The sequence below is a fragment of the Stigmatopora argus genome, chromosome 13 (genome assembly GCF_051989625.1).
Source record: "Stigmatopora argus isolate UIUO_Sarg chromosome 13, RoL_Sarg_1.0, whole genome shotgun sequence".
Lineage (NCBI taxonomy): Eukaryota > Metazoa > Chordata > Actinopteri > Syngnathiformes > Syngnathidae > Stigmatopora > Stigmatopora argus.
In genome coordinates, this window is record NC_135399.1 from 12960401 (window position 1) to 12975679 (window position 15279).

At 38.5% G+C, this 15279-nt stretch overlaps 1 protein-coding gene across 1 annotated transcript; it reads left to right on the forward strand.

The window, feature by feature from the left end:
- Positions 1-11321: 11321 nt before the first annotated feature.
- LOC144087398 (C-X-C chemokine receptor type 4-like) lies at positions 11322-13154 on the forward strand. Its single transcript, XM_077617849.1, has 2 exons — positions 11322-11405; positions 11578-13154. Exon 2 carries the CDS (start codon positions 11584-11586, stop codon positions 12703-12705), a length of 1122 nt encoding a protein of 373 aa, XP_077473975.1. The 5' UTR covers positions 11322-11405; positions 11578-11583; the 3' UTR covers positions 12706-13154.
- The last annotated feature ends 2125 nt before the right edge of the window (positions 13155-15279 follow it).

Here is a 15279-nt window from a genome sequence, read left to right on the forward strand (position 1 = left end):
ATATTTTTAGTTTTTTTGAATTGTATTTATATATTATTCATTTAAAAAATCAGCTAGTGAATTAAGAGTTTCATCAAAATTTTACCCATTTCATATGGATATTTTAACTCTGTGACTATATGATATGGCCTTGTATATATCTGAAAATAAAAATAGTGGGTTACACCAACCCCTGTTATTTTGTCACTGTAATTGACAAGTTTATTTTCAACAGTTCCCTTGCTAAAGTGCATCAGTTGCATAAGAACATTGTGACAAACGCAGCTTCTGAGTCAACAAGGTTGAGCTTTTTTGTCAGTCTGACGCCAGCATGCCTGAATGGGAAGACCAACCTCATTGCTAATACTCCAAAGTTGATCTTTTTCCAACCTCATGCAATCTAAAATGAGGGAAGATCAATTTGAGTGCATGAGGGGTGAAGTAAAATATCTTGTGATCTATGTTGTGTATGAGGTGTGAAAGGTTATTGATGCAACCAACCGTTGACATCAGTGGCATCTATCAGTGGAGCCAGTCTGTCTTTAAGAAGGAGGAAGTGAGTGTGATTATACATGTGTGCGTGAGATGAGGCAGTCAGACAACAACAGAAGTGAAAAACAGGTTCATTAGAAGTTCATCGTGCTCTCCTAGTAGCTACCATCAACATTGGTTTTGGCCGTTTTTGCTCTCATTTTGCCTTGTTTGTATTTCTCCCGTTCTGGACACTTGTAATTACCCTCATGTGCTCTCAACGGCACTTGAGTAGGAGAACTTTAAAAGATTTGTTACGGTTCAAATTCTGTAATACATTTTTTCAAAGATCGCTCGCAGAGAGGTAGACCGGTTACCATGGCGCATTCGTTGCCATTGACATCAATTGACATCCAACCTGTTTCGACAAGAAGTGCTGACAGTGTATGTTGAAACATATGAAATGTTGAAATATATGGGATGGTGATCTTTCAACGCCATTGACAGCGATAGATGTCCAATCTATTTTAACACAGTTAAATCGGAATATAGGTGCCCATCACCATCAATGGCAGCCATTATGGAATTTGAGTAACTTGCACCAGATTTTAGCAACCTGTTGTTATTGCAACTGAAATTAGACTAAACCAGCAGCTCACCCAATTAAGATTTTAGGCTCCTTCCATTTAATTCCCATTCTTAAGTCTTATTTTAACACATCCTGTATAGCTTGGGAAAGACCCTTTTTTCATTACTAAATCAAAGTAAGGCCCTTGAAGGTGTCATTGAATGACTTTGTTGTGACAGAATTTGAGAGCACTGACCTCAACCCCAACAAACACACTTGGGATGATCAACAAAATAGATTGAAAGCACAGAACAACCACCTCAGAGCCCCCCTTCATCGCCAACAACAGTGCCCTCACAAACATTGTGAATGAATGTGCAAACTATAGCAGAAGAATCTTCCACAAAGCTTTTTCACAAGATACAATAACCACGTGTCCCTGAGATCCAATACCTCTATATCACCATAACTGTGCACTGCTACACACATGAAAGATTTTAAAAATGAGACTATAAAGCAGCTATGACACCAAAGCCCATTATTAAAGAAAAGAAGCCATGCAGCTTGCAGATGGATTGAGGTGCTTGTTGAATGAATGAATCATCCAACATAATGCGAAATGAATTATTACATGTAAAAATATATAAATAAATAACTAAGATTTATGACAATGGTCTCCGTGTGAAACGGGGCCAGGTGCTGTCGGCATGCATGAAGAAGAAATATAAAAGCCCTCCAGATGATTCAGAAACTTGATGATGGGAAAAACGATCTTTCTCTACCTATTATGATGGCAGACACACCCCAGGCTTCTCAAACCAGAAAATCTAATGAATCATCGTGGATGCAAACGAGGATAACATAAGAAAGGTTATCTGTGCACGATGCAGGACCAGAAAAAAGCAAAAGTGAAAAAAAGAAGCAGTGGGTGTTGTGTGAGTCATCATTACTGGAGACTTGTCAGCGGCACCAGACGATGTAAGGTGAGAAAGACTGATAAAACTTGAAAGTTGGGGGGGAAAAAAGATGATTAAAATCAAGTTACAGGTACAGTACAAGCAACAGCGTGTTTCTATATGCCCTCATCTGACACTTTATTAGGTAATAATGTATTTGAATGACATGTTGGCAAAATGTAGTGAATTATCAGTCTGAGAGGATGTTCACTCATTTATTTAATTGTTTTTTTATTGCAGTAAATATCATATCTTTAATGTGCATTTCCATCAGAAATTCATACCTCTGCGCACAGGCTTTAAATAACACAAAGCTACGACATGACCTAGAGTGTTAAATGTTATATTGATGGATATTGTCAGATTTATTCATGCACATCTACAAGATACATTTCCAACTCAATAAATTGCCCATAACATACTAACCTTCAGAAAAGCAAAACCTGTTTCTAATGCATACCAGAACATTTTAAAAAGGTATATTTTTATTAATCTCTGTTTAAAAGGGCAACCAATTATGTATTTCTGCAAAATAGGAAGGTTGTGTTGGAATAAAGATGGGGTGATTTTCTTGAGCATCTTTTTAGACACTCGAGCATATTTGAACTGTGTAAACTTTTATTTTTTTGCCCCTATCTTAAAAAGAAAGTAATTTGACATTTTGAAAAATGTCCCTGTTTTGGAGATTTCAAACTTAGCCGTGACCAAGATTTACAATCCTAGACACAGCGTGCTGTCTATGTGATCTTTTGTTTTTCTTCACCATTATAAAAAGATGTCAAATACAGAAATGTTGACAAGTCTGGATTTGGACGCTTCACTATCTCTGTCAGCCAAAAACACATAAAGGCTTGCTTTTATGACAGAAGTGGTATTACCTTCTCAAATTGCTTTGCCTAAGCATTCAACAACGCAATAAAAAGAAGACCCCCTTTGGCATTTTCCCTCAAATGGTGCGCTTAAACTTTTAAAAGAAAGCTAAATGTGCACTAAAGTCAAATTAACCCTTTAATCCATTGGTTGACGGCACTAGACGTCCAATCAATTTTTACTGCGAGAGGTTTACAGCGATCATTCATTGTCAACCCTCCTGTTCAAAATGGATGGGGTGTCTAGGACTGTCAATGGCACCAGAACATATGCATTCACTGGCAGTCTGAATACATAACCACTGCCTTTGTAGTTTTCACCCACTTTTGGAGGTAATAAGAATTATAGTTTAGATCTGGTAGCCGGCCACACACGTGGACATCACATTTTGCGTCATATAGGCCACATGTGGACTCCAAATGTTGATATATGGCAAAAAAAATGTGATGTCTTCATATGTAGATGCCAGGTAGTTATAGGTTTACATTTTTTTCTTCATTTTCTAATGACCAAAAATTAGTCATTGGTTAACATTGAGTAATTCTGTGTTGTCACTTTTCAAGAAAGAAAAAAGCAATTCAGCTAATATTTTGAACTTTCAAACCGGAATAGAAGAAATATAACTCCAGATACACAAATTGCGTGTGTGTCACGCTCTTTTGTCGCCAACATGGTGTCACATGTCAACCTCCTCATGACATTTTCGGCTCAGGGTCATAGAAAAGCGATCATGGAGGCAAACAGGAACAAATTCTAGGGTTCGTCTAACCTGCACGAAAAAAGGCACTATAACAACTTCAATTTAACATTCTAAAAATTCTAACTCATTTAAAAAAAAAACATCAGTATCTTTTTTCTGTAAGATTTGGAAGTCTCAAGCCTTCATACTTCATTCACCTTTGAGTCTTACTACATCCAAGACTCCACTCAAAACAGCCGGCCATGCATGACCACAGCATCCTGTTTCAACATCTGCTAATGTATATATGTCAAAGTGTCTGATATTTGTCAGACAACATATAAAAGCAGATGGAAAGCTCCCTAGGGGGACAAGGGGCCATGTATAACTCAATTACTATGTACACACACACATATGTCAGTGAAAGACATAAGTAGCCATTGGGTACAACAAAAAAGAAGTCCTTACTGGTCCAATGCTGCCCGGAGGCAAGTGGCCCGTGATGGATCAGCCATTGATTTGATTTGAAGCGAGTGTGAAAGCTTCCATGCGTGGCCTCTGCCAAAAAGGCTGAACTATGATTGAGCAATGGCCGTCTGGAGGCTTTGCTCAGAAAACCGGTAATAGAAAAGCTGGACCTGCTGCACACAATCAACTATTTATACATATTGATAGGAAACACTATCATTTTTCCATTTCTTGTGTCCTTTAAAATTTCTCACATTAAGTCTTTGGCCACCATTGACGCAAAGACATCCAATTTGAGGTGGGTGGTAGACAGGAAAGGAAAATACTATTTTGTATAATATTTGTAGTCAAATCTGACTCGCTGTGTCGAAGTTGTCGATGCAGGCTGCATGGGTTCAATTCCCACTCGATGGCTGTGTGTTTGGAATTGCGATTGGTTGCCTGTCTCTATGTTTTCCCTACAACTGACTGGCGACCAGTTTCGTGTGTAGTCCGACTATTGCTCTGGGAACATGCTGCAACTACCATGTCAATATTATAACCAGCCCATGTCATTAAAAAAACTCAAAGATACAGGAGTCTCCTAATTTTTCCAGAAACTAACAGCGGATGTTGGTCCAAGCTCTGTAAAACCTCATACATTATTAACTCCACTTCTTTGTTTACACAAAAACACAATAATCCTCCCAGACTTGAGGTGATGGGTTGCAGTAAAGCCAACACACAGTATCAGTGATTTCAATCTGCAGTCTCTAGCAAAGAATTCAACTGTGCAGGGAAAATAAACCCAGAGGCAGGACTACAAAGCAACCCATTTGGGACCAGAAGGTTTGCGTTGAGAAGGAAATTGTATCGTTTGGATGGAGAAACATATTCTATTGGTAGGTTTTCCTTGAAAACAAAAAAGTGATTCACAGAAGGGGGCTCACAGCTGCTGCTGCCGCACAAAAACATCAGAGGGTACATTCTTAAATTGTACCATGTTGTTTGAAAAAACACACATTTCAGGAAGAATGCTCAATGCATTGAATAAAATAGCCCCAAAACAATCATGCACTTTCATTTCCATTGGCACCATTTTGATTTCTTGCGGAAAATGCTCTGGTTTTGTCATTCAAAGCCTGAAGGCTGACTCAAGACAACTTTTATGCAAAGGGGCCAGAAGTGGCAGGTTTCACTGTCTAAAACTCCACCCTACAGACAGTAGGAAATAACAAATAAAAAGTTATCCACTTGCTGGAGGCTGTCAATGTAGACGGTGTCATCTTTCAGACAAGGAGGCACCGCGCGACCAGTGCAACATCCCTTTGGCATATCCAGATAGATGGTTCTCCCTTTGTTGCTTTGTTCTGGTCTGGAGCGAAACATTTGTCATTTGAGTCAACGCTTTATGACACCCCTTCATAGGCAAAGATGCTCATAAGTAAACATCTGCAACTGGTCTTTTAAATCATTGAGTTTGAATAATTAATGAACCTCTAAGTGGTGCTGTAAATCAACACAGACAGTAAAGAGTGACAAGAACAGCTTTTCATAGATTTTACCTTTAAAAGTGGTGGTTCTGTATCTTCCTACCTTATGCTCTTTGTAGAAGACTAGAGTGAGAAATTTCTAAGACTAGTATAAATAACTTTTAGCTAATTACGTGATTAATTTCCATTGATGGCTCTCCACACTAAATCCATTTTTTAACTGAGAAGGCTGGCAGTGAATGATCGGGTTTCAGTGCCATCAATGGTGATAAGATATTCAATCTATTTTTACAGGGAGGGGCAGCCAACGATCATTGACAGTGGCAGTGGCAGTCAGTGAGTTAATTTATTAAATCAAGGGGTCCACTGATCACAATTTTCGGTCCGATCACCATTTTTTGAAAATGTTGACCTTCCGGACTCGATTTCTTTAAGAACAATTTTAGTATGCTAATACACACCCTGAATCGGTCAGTGGCCAGCCAATCCAAGATGCTTTCTCAAAGTAATTTGGACAAGAGTGAATTGTGTTATACAAATGAATCCGCCTTGTTTTCAAAAGAACATGCTTCTCTAGGGGGGTGCTGGCGCCTATCCCAGCTAACTATGGGCACCAGGTGATGTACACCCTGAATTGGTGGCCAGCCAATCACAGGATACAGAGACAGAAAACCATTTACGCTCACGCTCCTAACCGGGGGCAATTTAGAGTGTTCAACCAGCCTACCCTGCATTTTTTGGGATGTGGGAGGAACCCGCAGTGCCCGGAGAAAAAACAAACAAGCCCGGGGGAGAACTATAGTAGACCGAGAACAAGACCAGAGATTTCAGATAGTGATGGATTCCCCTGTACGAGCACCGAGAAAGAAAGAAGAAAATTGTTGCGTATGCAGAAAAATACCACGCTTATAAGTTAGGATAGTCATAAATAGTGTTCTATCATGTTCCTTTGCACTTTTTCCTAACTATAATGTACATTTTGAAAAACTACATCTGCACCAACACTGCAATTTGAAATCAAAGCAAACTTTGCGCATTCAAAAACAGGGAAAAAAACATAATAACAGGGGTCATGAAGCAAAATTATTTTCCACTTCAGGGTTGACAAGTGCATAAAGCACTTGAAGTGTTTTTCTAAAGAAGGTAATGATAGAATAGTCCAGTTGGCAGCTGGTTGATTGGTGCTTTCTCCTTGGTCACCTGACCCTTGAAAGCTTATCTGCTGTCATCTGGCCCATTGTTTCTGTTATCTGAGGTGATCAAGGCTGAGTTAAGCCCCAGTTTTTTGTGTCTCTCCTGCAATGTCTTTTTTGTGAACCTGATGGAAAAAACTAACAGCAGGGAGTCTGAAAGGAGACTTGCTGTGATCTTCCGCCACATACAAAAGCAGCAGAAGGATCGAATTAGAACTTACAGAAAAACAAGTAACAATGATGTTTTTGTTTTTTTCTTGGAATATATTTAACATTGTTTGCTTGAGAAACGCTAAATAGCAGCGGGTTACTCATTAAAGGGAACGACAAAAATACTGGCATGTAGTTTAAACGGCCTTCATGTAGTTGACAATTGCTCGATATAGACCTTTTATAATGGAGAAAATAAATAAAATAATGACACTGCTTACAAGTGCAGCCATTTTATTGTCAGTTATACCAACTGCATTCACACCGGCAGACTCAAACATTGCTGCAAAGGGTCATTAGTATTAACGGTGACACGGGGAAGAGGTAGTATCTGCAATATTCGCATTTAATTGGCTAGAATAGTATAGACATGCACTGTAAACGTTGGAAATTCTGGCCCGACAAACACATCATGGAGATTTGTTGACTTTCTTGACTGATATTTTAAAGTATTTGTGGTGGGGTTTTCATACCCTGTCACAACATTGTGTAATCTGACACTGCAATAGGTACGTATGGAAAAAAAAAGTGTATTCTGGGAAAGGCTTTACTCCTTGACTGTAAACAAATAGGAATAACGGAAAACTTCCTAGTTGTTGAATAAGTTAAAACAATTTGAATATATTTCACAAAATGAGCAGCACAATTCTCAGTCTTGTTCTCAGTCAACACTTTTTCTACAATTCAAACATGTATAACACATTTTAAAAACAAAATCAATGACTAGGAGTAAATGTGCTGTGTATAAATATGAATTTGGGAAGTAAAACCAATGAAGTCGAAATATTTTTATCGCAAGTGAAGCAAAACCACAATGGAGACGTTGGTGGAAAAGGAAAGGGAACCTGATTGCGATGATCATGAAGTCATATTAAACCTTCCTTAGGCAACATAATCCATTTCCCAACTTGCACACTTTTAACAGGTTGAGACATTTCGCACATGCCAAGACCTTTCGTGTATTTGGTATTGATAGACATACCACATAACAATAAATGTAAACAAAAAGGAAGGATGCATTAACAGCATTCTTTCTCTCAAATGAGTAGATGGGAACGCCAAAGTACCCTGATGGAACCTTGACTTGAAGATGAATATCTAGATAAAGAAGGCATTCATTCCAGAGGTAAATATTGCACATTTTTATGCACATAAGCATGAAGGACATTCACATCAGTGTAAACCATACAAAAACATCAAAAATTCCAGACTTAATCAAAGAGCAAAACCATAAAAAACTAGACAGGACAAAAATGATTGTCTTATTTACATCATCTTTTCTGATTCTGATGGCATGTCTTGACTATTCTCTATTAACTATAAAACATTCATTTTTTTAAGTTCATAAAAATGCAAAAATCCACGCTGAAATTCGTCAGCAGAAGCCACTCACCTGTCTTCCGCTTGCTAATAGGATGTAAAAGGTAGTAGGTAACTTGGGTGACCCTACTTCGCGATTTTTCAATTATTGCGGCCATATTAACAGCGATATTCGAGGGATTACTGTATAGTTATGTATTTTATTTTACTCCCTTTCTTTCTTGAAATAAGCTCATGCAAAAACTGCACCCGGGTTTTCCATATTAGCAATTCAGTTTGACATCTTATTCATATTTATTATACATATCTTCATCTTTAACTTAATTATAAAAGGTTGTATTAATGGAAAACTTGCTGACTGCAGAAAATGAATGGAATGACGTTCCAAACAAAAAAGAAAATATATTAGATTTTTTAAATTAGGATATTTGCAATATGCTGTACATCTTAAGGAAATAATGTGTGACAAATTTTAATAAACCTGTTCTTTCACACAGTGTGGGTACGCATCATGATTAAGGCTTATTTTCTTTTCTTCGGTATATTTGACATCTGAAGTCAACGTGACATCAAAGGATAGAAGTTATTTTTTGAAAAAGCCGATGAACAGTGAATGTGAAATTAAAGCAAAGTTGTCATTTTGAGAAGGTTATCCTGTTGTGGAATAAGTTGCAGCTGGAGAATTGCTGTTGACTGCACACTGCTACTCTCTTTTCTTTATCTCGCTGGCATTCTTCTATCTCATTTCAATAACCATTCTTTGGTGAAGAGCCCCCTTCGCTCCCGTTCACACTTCTTGTGATTTGTATTCTAAGTAGCTTGCAGATCTTTTGTATGCCAAGGCCGATAGCAATCTGAATTTTCTTGTCGACAGTAGAGTCAGCATCCACCATGTCAACGCAAAATGGGAACAATCTTGTTGGGGGGATTTCTTAAATCAAAATTGTACATGGGTTCATGTATAATGTCAAATCCATAGGCAATTATGACTGCTTAATTATGATTTCTATATCTGCTAAATGATTAGTTTAAAAAATAACAAACTATTTTTCAATTTGTTTTCATTGTAAGTTTGCTTTCTTTTGACAAACATACGTATACTGTTGACTTTGTCAAGTGCCAATCTACTTTATCTAGGTATATGCAACTATAGTCATGCAATAAAGCAGCAATTTGAGAAATTTTGAGGACACAACTTCAAAACAAAATAACTCCAAATAACTAAAATTTTACAAAGAACAATTTCACCGAGTGGATGGGTGAAAGAGAACACAAAATAGTGCAAAGCAACTAAACCGGGAGATGTGGTCAGAGAAAGATAACACAATAAATGCTTGAGTCTGGATAGTGTTGATAAGAACAACATAGCAATACAGTGGCCTTTCTCCCTCCCTCCACCACAATCACCCTGTTCCTCTCCTCAGGAGTTCCTTTGAGGACGCCAACCACAAAAGATGACTGAAAAACCACATTGATAAGCCTCTGAAGCTTGTAAGGCAAATCAATGTGTCGTATGACTGATGACCGTTGATCATTGCATGATTATCTTTTGCCCTTTCCATGGAGCTAAATCTTTTTTCCTGAAGTTTAAAATCACAAAATCAACTTGTCGAATAATTTCACTCCTGCATATGTCTAGATGTTTTGGCCAAACAATATAATAAATAATAAAAAACATGGTTGCTCAAGCGTCAACGCCAACCCATGACAACAGCACTTTTTACAAAGTCAGTGTTTATTATTGTGTACTAGAAGTTCCCTATTTCTAAGTATCACCCCACGCTTACAGTTGCATAACACCTTGCTGTTGTTGTTTTGAAACTCAGCTGTAAATTGAGGTTTATTTTTTTTGGTAGCTTAGTATAGTGAGAGCCTAAATGTTCTGGAGCTGCATTTTTTTTCCCCTGTCAGAAGACATCCCAAAGATGATTCTATTAATCAGAGTCAGGGAGACAACCATCAATTTGACTAACTTGTTATGAGTGCAACACTAATACTATAAATGGCTGCTATGAAATATTGTCAGGCAGGCCAATTTGACTATGCTGTCCTGGATGACGGTATTAAAAACATTTAAGGAAAAAAATACTAATAATTTGTGCATGAAAGGGTTAAAAATAGTTGGCAAGAAATCAGATCGATGACATATATCAATGAATAAAATCTCTCGCCAGTTTCGCAATTCAAAAACGGGGTTTATCATTTGCATGTCTTATGGTGCAGATTAAGTTTCAGACACCCGCCAGTTTGCTCTCTAAGGACAGAGGCGTGTTCCATGTGGCCGGGACCTGTCATCACTAACTTAACTGAAATCAGAGAAGATTGGCAAATCTGCAAGGAAGAGAGGAGAGTCAAGTCGTACGCCTCTGGGCTGTTTGATTGAAATCCCTCATTATAGCATGTAAGATACTTTGTACATCCACTAGGGTTACTCAGCGTAGATAGCGCTATGGGGATATAAAAAAATGGGCCATTTTATATCATAATAATTATATGCCATGATCTAGGGATTTTTTTTTAAATTATTTGCTGAAAAAAGTAGTCAAAAAAAGACCAAAATGATTAAAATATTACATGTATTTTTTGGAAGTGGCTGGTTTTATGTATGTTCATCACCTCTTTTTAAAAATATATATTTATTTTAATTGTAATTAACTCATTCACTGAACCTCACCACAAAAAAATCAGTCTTTCCAACCAGATCAAATGTATTGGATGAACCTTCAATGGCAGATGGTGATTTAACTCTTGTGCCATTTAAGATGATAAATGTCCAAACATCTGGCTCTTTTCATCTTTCTGATGTGAAATTAAATGTATTTATCATTATTAAAAGTCTAATTCAACTAATAAGTCTCTGGTTTTGCTCCAAATTCAAATGGTTTGGCTCCATATAAATTAATTGTTCATTCATCTGCCACATGTTTCTGTTGTGTGTTGATTTATCTCACTTCATATTTTTGGTACAGAGAAATCTAAGGGTCGTTGTGCATGATTGATGTAAGTATTATGGAAGTAAATCTGTAGAGACCTAACGTCTTTATAAGTCCTCCTTTTTTTGGAACAGTACCGCCTCCTTTGAGGGGGGGCCGAAGGGGACACCCACTACATTTATTGAGGCACATAGAGCAGTCACTCACAACCACAACACGCTGTTCAGATGCCCTCACACACTGCAGTACTGACATTTCATTAACTTGTCTTTTTTTCAACATTTAGGTGAGTTTTGTTTCCAATTAATTTAAAAAAGGATGCAATTGTGTTTCTGCAAAAAAAAAATTGCAGATAGAACTGTTTGGTATAAATACATGGTTTGTTTGGTGTTAAATATTTCATATAAAATAGTAAATTACCTCATCTGACTGTGTCCTGTCATTCCATTTTTTTGTAGGTTGCAATGGCCTTTTACATATTTGACAACAGCTCTGACAACATGTCAGAGGAATCTGGAGACTTTGACATGGACTTTCAGGAGCCATGTGGCCGAGCGCTAAGCAACGACTTCAACAAGATTTTCCTGCCGACCGTTTATGGAATTATCATTTTTCTTGGCGTCATTGGAAATGGATTAGTAGTTATCGTGATGGGCTACCAGAAAAAGGTGAAAACAATGACAGACAAGTACCGGCTACATCTGTCAGTGGCTGACCTCCTGTTTGTTTTCACGCTTCCCTTCTGGGCGGTGGATGCAGCCACAAGCTGGTACTTTGGAAGTTTTCTTTGTGTGTTTGTGCACATGATCTACACTCTCAACCTGTATAGTAGTGTGCTCATCCTGGCCTTTATCAGCCTAGACAGATATTTAGCGGTTGTGAGGGCCACAAACAGCCAAACCACAAGAAAGCTCCTGGCGAGCAAAATAATCTATGTCGGTGTGTGGCTGCCCGCAACTATCCTTACCGTCCCAGATCTGGTCTTTGCCAGAACGCAAGACACGAGTTCGTCAAACTTCTTCTTCTCGAATGACGAAAGCATGGAAGCGGCGGACTCCAGGATCATCTGTCAGCGCATTTACCCACAAGATAACAGCTTGATGTGGACGGTGGTCTTCCGCTTCCAGCACATCCTTGTGGGCTTCGTTCTTCCCGGCTTGGTCATTCTTATCTGCTACTGCATTATCATAACCAGGCTGTCGCGAGGTGCTAAGGGTCAAGCACTAAAGAAGAAAGCCCTGAAGACCACGGTCATCCTTATCCTTTGCTTCTTTTCCTGCTGGCTGCCTTACTGTTTGGGCATCTTCCTGGACACTCTGATGATGCTCAAGGTGGTCTCGCCTTCGTGTGAACTGGAACAAGCGGTGGAGAAGTGGATCTCTGTCACTGAAGCCTTGGCGTATTTCCACTGCTGCCTAAACCCTATCCTCTATGCTTTCTTGGGAGTGAAATTCAAAAAGTCTGCCAAAAGCGCGTTGACTGTGAATAGCAGATCGAGTCAAAAAGCAACTCTCATGACAAAAAAGCGCGGGCAGATTTCATCAGTGTCGACCGAGTCTGAGTCATCCAGCGTTTTGTCCAGTTAACTTGTCTGAACTTTTTGAAATGTGAGACTTGAAACTAAGCTTTAACTCAACATTATAGTACAACTTATATAGTTGTGTTCAAAATAACAACCTAGTTTTCCATTGGTTTGCATTCTAATTTTGTTTTCCTTTGAGCTTTACAGTCAGTTTTTTTTTGTTAAAACTGTAATGTCAAGTTAGGTCAGGCATAGAATGTCTTTACTGTGAGGGAATGTAGCTGCTTTCGAAAATTGTAAATAGTTTGAAGAGTTTTGTGTTCTCGCACTTAAGTTGTGTGATTATCTGAGAGCTTTTATTTATTGTTGTCATCCACACTGGAAGTTTTGTGATGGAAACAAATTGCATGCTGCTGTTTTTTTTGGTTTGTTTTATTTTTTTTACATTTAAACGTGTGTTGGTATTGGTGTTTTGTATTTTTTATACCTGAAAATAAACAATTTTGATTCTTATAGGGATTCTGTCATGTGTGTTTTCACTCAAGTAGCTCTTGATGGCCCTTGGGGATTGGGGGATGGGATCATGTGTGTTACTGGGCGGAAACAAGGGGTCCCCATGCACAAATGTGCCCACCTGATCTAAGTGGAAAGCAGAAGGAGAGCTGTACAGACCCTGTAATTGCAAGAACATCTGTGCACTTTTATCCTAAGCAGCTCTGACACCAATGTGTAGAGCCTTCCTTTATAATTAAACTCCATATGGCGTACTAAAGGGGAAAAAAACAAAGTTAAGATCTTATTTGACCCTATTCATTTTGCCCTCTTGACATTTGGCTTGTATAGGCTACAAGTGTTTAACCATTTAAACATGGTCAATACCGTCACACCCTCTCTTTAGCTATTGTTTTCTTAGAATAGGTCATAAATTTTGAAAATGCAAAAAAAGCTGTCAAACCTGATTTAATTTGATTTGTGGTCTGTTAAAACCAAAGTAATTCCATATAGTGTATCTTTCTCTGTGTATTTTAATATTTTTTTCCCTTTTCTTTGGTGGTGTTTTTAATAACTAGTTACCCGGGGTGAAAATACAACATTTGTTCCTTTTTTGGAAATCTTTGATGCAGCCTAAACTCAATTGCCAGCAGCTCCCTAATATATTTAAATTGGAGACCCTCTACTTTAGATGATAAGTAATACATTCTGTTACATTCATTGACACCCAAATTTTACGCTTGGGGTGGTGACAGATTGATGTTCAAGTTGGAGACTAAAGGAAGCTGACAACAATAGATGTCGAGAAGAATGGAGCCACTAAACGGCTGCCGTGCAATGCAGAGTTGGCCCTCCTTTCAACAAACCAATGGTGGTACATTTCCATTTCTTTACATGTAAAAAGGTGTGAAGTGCCTCCATCAAGTCAGATACTTAATGGATATTTGTGGCCTCTCAGAGAGAAACAGGATAAAACCTAGAGGTGCTTCTTCAGTTGGAAATGTTCTCAAATGACTCAAAATTTGCATAAGACCTTGACTGCTTTGCCGCCGGTGTGGGAGAGAGATCTTAGGTTAACACCAGAGTCTCATCCAGAGCCTTTTTATCTGCTTCTTTAGCTGTCAGAACGCATCAGCATTTGACTGGAGAATCATATTATTAGACATAGAAATATACTCAAGTGCACAAAAGGCGCAATGCAGGGAGAAGTTTGTCTTCAGGAAGGAAGAACTGGTGAGAAAAAAAGTTTTTTTTGTCAATCAAGAGACCACCTCCACAACAAGATGCAACCCAGAATGTTTATTCTTAGTCCCATCTTGAAAAGTCACACACTGGGTTACTTATATCTCATATTTAAATATATTAAATTTTCCTCAAGCTTATCCTCACAAGGGTCATCGGGGCTGCTGGAGTCTATCCGCGTTTTTGGGATGTGGGAGGAAACTGGAATACTTGGAGAAAACCCACGCAAGCCCAGGGAGAAGATGCAAACTCAACCGTCAAACCCAGAACGGTGATGCCGACCTCCTGGCCCCTCTTCCAAAAGGTCACCTAATTTACATCTAGCAAAACAATAACTACTGACTATGCATGATTGCAAATTACCCTGAGTACCCGATCAAGTGCAAACAATTTAAGGCAGGGGTCACACACTGTACATAATTGAGGAGGTGCAACTGCATTAATTTGTGAGGCTGTTCTTGCTGTGTAAGGTTTTCAAGGGAATGAGTTGAGGACCAAATGTGTTGAAATTATAGAATATAGTTCCCAACAGCAGTGTAAACCTTTTCCAAATTTCCACAAATAAATTATCTAAATTCTTATTCTTGCAGATTTCCATTCTTCCAAGGGGACATTGCAAAGCTTAGATGAATGGAACATAATAGCACTAACGGTTCCCTTGAGGACGTGACCTGCTTCACTAATAGTCACATTGTTTGGCTGGAAGAGCAAACAGCAGGAAGACTGTTTCCTGCATCAATATCTCATGGAGCCAACAGTCTGAGAAAAGCTTTGATGACAGCCCACTGTATTCACACCACCATCACTTACGCTGAAAGCTAAGCTCGCAACGGTCCCTTGATACTGAACGCCTCCAGTGCCTTCCACGATGGCAAGAGAGGATCATTATTAGATGGCGGCCGTT

Excerpts from the sequence above, each read along its gene's own strand:
- LOC144087398 (XM_077617849.1), top strand. The coding sequence starts at position 11,584 with ATGGCCTTTTACATATTTGACAACAGCTCTGACAACATGTCAGAGGAA.